This window comes from Staurois parvus, unplaced genomic scaffold (genome assembly GCF_062004578.1).
Source record: "Staurois parvus isolate SC_StPar_1 unplaced genomic scaffold, SC_StPar_1.0 ptg000102l, whole genome shotgun sequence".
NCBI classification, from domain to species: Eukaryota; Metazoa; Chordata; class Amphibia; order Anura; family Ranidae; genus Staurois; species Staurois parvus.
The window spans coordinates 2,857,509-2,866,336 of NW_028317898.1; the positions used below are offsets into that span (position 1 = coordinate 2,857,509).

Consider the following 8,828-nt stretch of genomic DNA (forward strand, 5'->3'; position numbering starts at 1 on the left):
GCTCAGTGATGTGCGAATTTGCCTCTGTATTTCAAATTTCAGTGTTTTTGGTTTGATTATATTATTGAATTAAATTTATTATTATTATATTATTATTTTTTATGATTATTTATTAAATTATAATTTATGATTTCGTGTTTCAAGTTTTATCATATCCGGAATGTTTAATAGACTCTTTTTCGGATAGATTTCAGTGAGTTATTCCTAAAAATTACAGCCTACAATAAAAAACTACATATTTCCATGCAAAAAAATGGTACCACTTTCAGCACAAAAAATCGGAAAGAATCATACCGCCAAGGAGGTTAAAATAAGAAACAAGTCCATCTAGTTCAGTGGTTCTCAACCTTTCTAATGCCGCGACCCCTTAATACAGTTCCTCATGTTGTGGTGACCCCCAACCATAAAATTATTTTCGTTGCTACTTCATAACTGTAATTTTGCAGTGGGAGGAGTAGTGCCACGTCATTGGTGTCAGTGGAAGGAGTAGTGCCCCATCACTGATGTCAGTGGGATGAATAGTGTCCCATCGTTGGTGTCAGTGGGAGGAATAGTGCCCCATCGTTGGTGCCAGTGGGAGGAATAGTGCCCCATCGTTGGTGCCAGTGGGAGGAATAGTGCCCCATCGTTGGTGCCAGTGGGAGGAATAGTGCCCCATCGTTGGTGCCAGTGGGAGGAATAGTGCCCCATCGTTGGTGCCAGTGGGAGGAATAGTGCCCCATCGTTGGTGTCAGTGGGAGGAATAGTGCCCCATCGTTGGTGTCAGTGGGAGGAATAGTGCCCCATCGTTGGTGTCATTGGGAGGAATAGTGCCCCATCATTGGTGTCAGTGGGGGGAAAAGTGCCCCATCATTGGTGTCAGTGGGAGGAATAGTGCCCCATCATTGGTGTCAGTGGGAGGAATAGTGCCCCATCATTGGTGTCAGTGGGAGGAATAGTGCCCCATCATTGGTGTCAGTGGGGGGAATAGTGCCCCATCATTGGTGTCAGTGGGGGGAATAGAGCCCCATCATTGGTGTCAGTGGGGGGAATAGAGCCCCATCATTGGTGTCAGTGGGGGGAATGGTGCCCCATCATTGGTGTCAGTGGGGGGAATAGTGCCCCATCATTGGTGTCAGTGGGGGGAATAGTGCCCCATCATTGGTGTCAGTGGGGGGAATAGTGCCCCATCATTGGTGTCAGTGGGGGGAATAGTGCCCCATCATTGGTGTCAGTGGGGGGAATAGAGCCCCATCATTGGTGTCAGTGGGGGGAATAGAGCCCCATCATTGGTGTCAGTGGGGGGAATAGAGCCCCATCATTGGTGTCAGTGGGGGGAATAGAGCCCCATCATTGGTGTCAGTGGGGGGAATAGTGCCCCATCATTGGTGTCAGTGGGGGGAATAGTGCCCCATCATTGGTGTCAGTGGGGGGAATAGTGCCCCATCATTGGTGTCAGTGGGGGGCATAGTGCCCCATCATTGGTGTCAGTGGGAGCCATAGTGCCCCATCATTGGTGTCAGTGGGAGGAATAGTGCCCCATCATTGATGTCAGTGTGGTGGAGGGGGAAATAGTGCCCCATCATTGGGGTCAGGGGGGGGAATAGTGCCCCATCATTGGTGTCAGTGGGGGGGGGGGAAATAGTGTCCCATCGTTGGTGTTGGTGGGGGGAGGAATAGTGCCCCATCGTTGGTGTCAGTGGGGGGAGGAATAGTGCCCCATCGTTGGTGTCAGTGGGGGGAGGAATAGTGCCCCATCGTTGGTGTCAGTGGGGGGAGGAACAGTGCCCCATCGTTGGTGTCAGTGGGGGGAGGACCAGTGCCCCATCATTGGTGTCAATGGGGGGAGGAATAGTGCCCCATTGTTGGTGTCAGTGGTGGGAGAAATAGTGCCCCATCGTTGGTATTAGTGACACAAATGATGGGGCACTATTCCTCCCACTGACACCAATGATACTTACCTTGCTGACCCCTGCTCCAGCCTGGGCTCGCTCTCTCACTTACCTGTCAGCTTTCTTCCTTCTCTGGCCGCTCTCCTCTTCACTTACTCCGGCAGCTCCCTCGATCTTCTTAGATCTACGCGCGCTGCCGCTCGGCTCGTCCTCTCCAAGCTCCACCTCCTCGCCGGTGATTGGCCGCCTGTGTGCCTCTCCTGAGCTACAGTTCCGGTGGCCAATCAGCGGCGAGGAGGCGCAGCTGTTGTGATCCCGGAGGTGTGGCCAAGTGACAGGGCAGCGTATCATCCCGCCCACACATCGACTGAGTCAGAGGAGCGGTGTCTCGGTTCCTAAGACCATCGGAAATATGTGTTTTCCGATGGTCTTAGGCGACCCCAGTGAAATGGTCGTTCGACCCCCAAAGGGGTCGCGACCCCCAGGTTGAGAACCGCTGATCTAGTTCAACCAAAAGAAACAAATTAATAAATAGAATAAATAATTATAAAATCTCCATATACAGATCCAAACCCACATTAGATCCAAAGGAAGGCAAACGTATAATATCAGTAGTATTGTACCATGTTAGCCATCTATTAATGCAGGTATTTGGAGTTTACTTGACACCTTTTAAATGGCTAACTGAAGTTAATAAAGATGCAAATCTTTGGGACGATTTATAATTCTTCTTCAGATCTTATATTGTGAAAAGCCTGAAGAACGGCTTTAAGTCGTCCCAAAAGCTTGCATCTCTAATAATTAAATTACCCAATAAAGGGTACCACACAAACTCCAAATTTTTAAAATAAGATCAGAAAAGACTGAAGAACGGCTCTAAGTCCTCCCGAAAGCTTGCATCTCTAATAAATTATAGTGGAGCTCCGGCCAAAAGGGGAAGTCCTGCTTTAAGGCTTTGTCCCGTGCTCAATGTTAAGGATTGGCACCTTTGACAGGTACCCACTCCCACTTCTGCTGTGATTGCCTAGGCGATCAGAAGCGGAAGTTGACCTCCCCCTCTCCCTCCCTGTAGTCTTCTGGGTCATTCACAATGTGCAAGGATACTCCTGCATGCACAGTGGGCACCCAGCTGTGAAGCCACAAGCCATCACAGCTGGGTGCCCACACTGAAGATGCCGGCACCGGGGACACAGGACGGGCGGTGTGAGGACACCACAGGATCAAGGGACAGGTGAGTGTCTGTTTTTAAAAGTCAGCAGCTGTCATTTTTGTAGCTGCTGACTTTTATTTTTTCATTTTGACTGGACCTCTGCTTTAAGTTAGCCAAAAAAGGGTTCCACTCAAGCTCCAAATTTTTAAAATGAGACCAGAAAAAACATCAGCCCATTTTTTATTAATTTAGCACATTTTCTTTTGTACATGCTTCTAGATTCTGCTGTCAAAATAAGTGGATAAGTCTGTGCTCTGTTCAAATATCTTGTGGCAACAAAAATTGCAGCTACCATCTTTTTATTGTATACTTGTAGTCAGGTGCAGTCTGTATTCCCCACTGCAGATGGCACTCAACCAAAGTAGCAATGCAGAAGGGAAAGGAGGTTGTGAGAAACTTACAGTTGTGGCCAAAATTATTCAACCCCCAATGCTGTAAAGGGGTTTAGGGACTATAGTGTACATTTGGAATTGTATTCAGAATCAAATCCTACAAGGACGTTGTAACTACCCAAATGCAACTAAAATGACATCAATTGTTTATGTAATACAGTAGTAAATGGTTCTTATGTGGTTTCTTCATTGCCACAATTATTCAACCCCTTAAAGACTACCACTCTGAAGAACAGAGGTTCATACAGGTGCTTTCCATCAGGTATTGAAAACACCTGTGGATGTCACCGAGCAGCAATCAAGCATAATAAGCACCAATTAGGCAGCTTTAAAATGACTGTGATACTCAGCTCCTTCTAGACATTTACTGGTGTGGTTACAAACATGGTGAAGGCAAGAGAATGGTCCAGGAAGACAAGAGAAGAGGTGATTTCTCTTCACAGGAAGGGCAATGGCTATAAGAAGATTGCAAAGATGTTAAACATACCAAGAGACACCTTAGGAAGCATCATTCGCAAATTCAAGGCAAAGGGCACTGTTGAAACGCTACCTGGTCGTGGCAGAAAGAAGATGCTGACTTCGACTGCTGTGCGCTACCTGAAGCGTAGAGTGGAGAGAAGTCCCCGTGTGACTGCTGAGGAACTGAGAAAAGATTTGTCAGATGTGGGTACAGAAGTTTCAGCCCAGACAATAAGACGCACACTGCGTAATGAAGGCCTCCGTGCCAGAACTCCCAGGCGTACCCCCTTGCTGTCTCCAAAGAATAAGAAGAGTCGACTGCAGTATGCCAAAAGCCATGTGGACAAACCACAAAAGTTGTGGGATAGTGTTCTGTGGACTGATGAAACAAAATTAGAACTGTTTGGGCCCATGGATCAACGCTATGTTTGGAGGAGGAAGAACAAGGCCTATGATGAAAAGAACACCTTGCCTACTGTGAAGCATGGTGGAGGGTCAATCATGCTTTGGGGCTGTTTTGCTTCTGCAGGTACAGGGAAGCTTCAGCGTGTGCAAGGTACCATGAATTCTCTTCAGTACCAGGAGATATTGGATGGAAACGTGATGCAGTCCGTCACACACCTGAGGCTTGGGAGACGTTGGACCTTTCAACAGGACAATGATCCCAAGCATACCTCCAAGTCCACTAGAGCATGGTTGCAGAGGAAAGGCTGGAACATTTTGGAGTGGCCATCGCAGTCACCAGACTTAAATCCGATTGAGAACCTCTGGTGGGACTTAAAGAAAGCAGTTGCAGTGCGCAAGCCTAAGAATGTGACTGAACTGGAGGCCTTTGCCCATGAAGAATGGGCGAAGATACCCGTAGATCGCTGCAAGACACTTGTGTCAAGCTATGCTTCACGTTTAAAAGCTGTTATAACTGTAAAAGGATGCTGTACTAAGTACTAAGATTGAATGTCACTTGGGGGTTGAATAAAACTGATAATGCTGTGAGCACAGAAAAGACATTTGTGGTTATTTCATTATAACTGTTATGTTATATTTGTCTGACCTACAAGTGCCTCTTTAATGTAAATGTAAGCAAGATGACTGAATGATCAAAAGCAATGTCAAACTGGCCAAAACACTCAATTTCAGTGGGGGTTGAATAATTTTGGCCACAACTGTATGTGAAAAATGAAGAAGAATGGCTCTGGCAACAATAAGGTTTATGAAAAAACTTTGCTTTATAGAAAATACTGTCTGATTCAAAAAGAGAAAATGTAAAAAGAAATTACTCAGTTTTGTGCATGCATTCCTGCTTGACTCGGAAAAGTTTTTAAGTGCACCAATATGATGTTGTTGTCAGGAGACAACGTGTCTGGAGGTATCCTGCACTACCTACCTAAACAAGCACAGTAACAGAAAATAAAAAAAAGTCTAAACATTGACCACTGAATACATTTTAAAGACGTTTCAAAATTGTGACATCATTTCTTACATCATCTTGTGATCACTCAAACCGGGGATCACTAAGACTGGGTTCACATTCTTCTACTGTGGTGTGTTACTGTAATGCAAGTTTGTAAGGGGTAGGGGTCAGGCAGGTGATGGCGTACCTTCCCCCATATTTCCCAATTAACTCATTATGCTCCATGTCTGGGTCACATGAGAGGACTACCTTCATGGTGGGTTCTTCTGGGCTATGCTAGGCACCTTGTACAGGGTCACTCTCCTACATATGGGATACCTTTGCTTAAATGCCATTTCATCAATACCCTGGGAAAAGGCTGAAGCTGCCATGGGGGAATATTCGACCTCAAGGTGGGTCTCCGACATTAGAGATGACTGATACACTGTGTACACTTGCAAAACAACTGGTCCGCTTTGTTTGCTATGGGTGACGGAATGCAGCATAGGTAGTGCCGACAACATCTCCCTCATTTCTAGAGGCATTTCCACCTATAACAGGTACATGTTTTCGACAGGCTGCTTGCTGACTGTACCTCCGTTGCTCTTGGCAACCACATGTATAACTTGCACTAGAATGACTCTTAGCATGTTACCTCTTCATATCCTATGTGTCAAGACCCACTTGATAAATCTGTCTGTGCCGGTTAATTGTAATACACCTCTTTCAGTGACTTCAGTCCATGCAAGGACAATGTTTCAATGCTTTACTGAATAAAATGCAAATTCCAACAAAATAACAGTCCCAAGTCCTAACTACAGGCTTAAGTGCTGCCCTGGCGTACCTGCAATGGTGTAGTCCAGCAATTAAAGTCCTTCAGAGTCTTCTTTGGAGGCATGCTCCAGTGCTGGTGTCTTCAGGGCGAACCCTAGGTTCAGATGGCTTTACATCCATGCAGTGATGAGCGACACCCACAGGTATTGTTCTCTGTCTCATTCCCTTACAGGCCCGGACGTAAAGTAGGCCCTGATCCTCTAGACTCTCTCTCCTTGCAACCTTCCCTCTTGGGTTCTCAGCAGGGAAAACCCTGAACCCTCTCAAGCTATCTCTTTGACCCAGAGAAGAACCCACCAAAAACCAAAGAAACGGAGAGCCATTAACTGCTACCCTCCCAGCGAGAACAACACCTAATTAACTATTTCAACCCACCCATACGTTAATGCATGTTATGTGCATTAGCACGTTGTGGTGCAATTTATTTTGAATGGCGCCTGAATGTGGTAAGGCAACATAACTCTAATGCACATATTTTGCGGAGACCCACAGGACACTGTAACTTACTACCATGCATTGTGGTTGCCAAAAAAAGAATGCATGCCCATACTTTGGGACATTGTGGTGCATTGCCAACCCATTCATTTTATATGTGAAAAAAAGCACAAGCTTTCATACAATACAATGTGAACCCAGCCTAAAATATACCCCAAACTTCCAGAGAGTGATCCAGCTTGCTTGCCTGCAGTTAAATATCACCTTCTAGAGAAAATAAGCTGTCTCATGTTTGCACTAAACCACACATTTTATTACCATAAACTTTCAGCTGCAAACGCTGCATGGCGTATGTGCAAATGGCAAGCTCAAACTAGTGTGCATAATAAAATAGCTTATGATGTCATTAAAGTAAGAACATTTCAGTGAATCAGGTTTAACTGAAAAATTGTATTGTGTAAAAACATGTTGAAATAAGACAAACTAATTTCACCTTTTATTGAATTGGGCTAATAGAATTCAAATAAATTGCGCATGTGTAAATGTGTTTCAAGTTAAATGTTTTTTTTTTTATTTGCAAATGATCTAATATATAAAAGTTCTTATTCTATTTAGTGAAAGGAAAAGTCTCCATTACCATTGAAGCTCATCATGGTACGCTCTTTTTATTTTCACTGGACGGTAATAAGAGTAATGGAGTTATGAAATTGCTAAACTGCGGGATGAAGCTTGATGTTTATCCCCAGGAAACTGGACAACATGAGCTTCAGCTTTTCGCCAAGAAACAGGAGAATGAAGGTTACAACATGGCTCTGGATTACAGAATAGATTGTAAGTCCATTGACAAAAACATGAAGATCCCTGGATGTCTTCATAACCCCACTGGTTCAAGTTGGGTGACTGAGGCGTCTGGACTAGTTCAGCCCTCCCATCCCGAGCCCATCATTTATACTGAAGATGGCTGTTGTAGCATTTGTTTTGTTCTGAAAAAAGACTTACGTTTTCTTTGTTCCTTACACTCTGATGAAGTAAAAATATCACCAGAGAGAGAAGACAGATCCATCTTTATAACACAGGCAGAGGACAAAGTGGAAATGAGAGTTCGTGTTCCCCAATCAGGAACCTATGTGGTGAAGATTTTTGTCAAGCCTGAAAACAGTGATAATACTTCATACGACTATCTGTGCAATTATCTTGTTATCTGCACCAACCCCAAAGTGAAGTGGCCAATGTTTCCTCTAACCTACTCTAACTGGGCTAAACACTATGAGCTGGTACAGCCTCTGGATGGTGTTCTACCTAACAATAGTAACGTTTCCTTTAAACTCCAAATTCCCGATGTGGTTGAAGTGTGTATTAATGGGGAGAATAATATCCCCCTGACCCTTTCTAGTGATGGTTACTGGGAAGGAAACTGCAGTACAACCAACAGAAAAACGCTTGATGTCATGGTTCAGTACAAGAATAAACCAAATTTATATAATCATATCCTAAAATATGATGTTAAAGGAAAAAGTTGAACACCAAAGAAAAACTTAGATATTACATGTTCCATGGAACCAATCATTTATTTTTTTATTTCAGAAGTGTGGAGAATATTTTAATAAAGATTTAACAACTTTACCTGGTATCTGCTTTCTTTGAATACTGATTTAAAAAAATAACCCAGAAAGCATCCTAGCAAGCTAACAGACTCAGTTATAATAAACTTTCACGTAAACCTAAAGCCCAGGCAAACTGCGAAGCATTTTTTCCTTTTTAAACAGAATATGGAAGGTTAGAAGAAGCTCTGTCATTTTTGAGTTGCTGTCTGTGTTTAGGCTCGTGTGGGCAGAGTATATCCACTAACCTGAAGGTGGCATTGTGTAATTTCTTCAGGTTGGCAGGAGACCATTGAGGACTAAATGTCCTCTGCTATGGGCTCCAGACAGCCAATCTGGGGGAGGACAGTAATCCTATTGGATACCAAAATCCTGCAAGATTTGGGCAGCCATCTTTACTGAGAATAATTCAATAAATAGAAGATTCTGTGTCTTTCAGTGAGCCCACAGTGTGAGAGTAAGATAGGGACAGAGCCTCTACTAGTTAAGGACATAGTAGGAATGTCTGTTCTGTCAGCTTCCTGGGACAGTCTCTTACTGGAAGCGGGCTATCAGCAGGGCCATTTGGAAATCGCAGTGTGACCAAGCAATATCAAAGTCCCCTCCAAGGAAAGTACTCTTCTGGAATTCTATGGT

General features: G+C 44.3%; 1 protein-coding gene across 1 annotated transcript in view; it reads left to right on the forward strand.

Moving 5' to 3' along the window:
* Nucleotides 1-8,179, forward strand: part of LOC149467757 (kyphoscoliosis peptidase-like) — a 65,977-nt gene extending 57,798 nt beyond the window's left edge. The window contains exon 10 of the mRNA XM_089671239.1: nt 7,207-8,179. Within this exon, the coding sequence (XP_089527365.1) occupies nt 7,207-8,111 (905 nt within the window). The 3' untranslated portion in view covers nt 8,112-8,179. The remainder of the gene's footprint in view (nt 1-7,206) is intronic.
* Nucleotides 8,180-8,828: the final 649 nt, after the last annotated feature.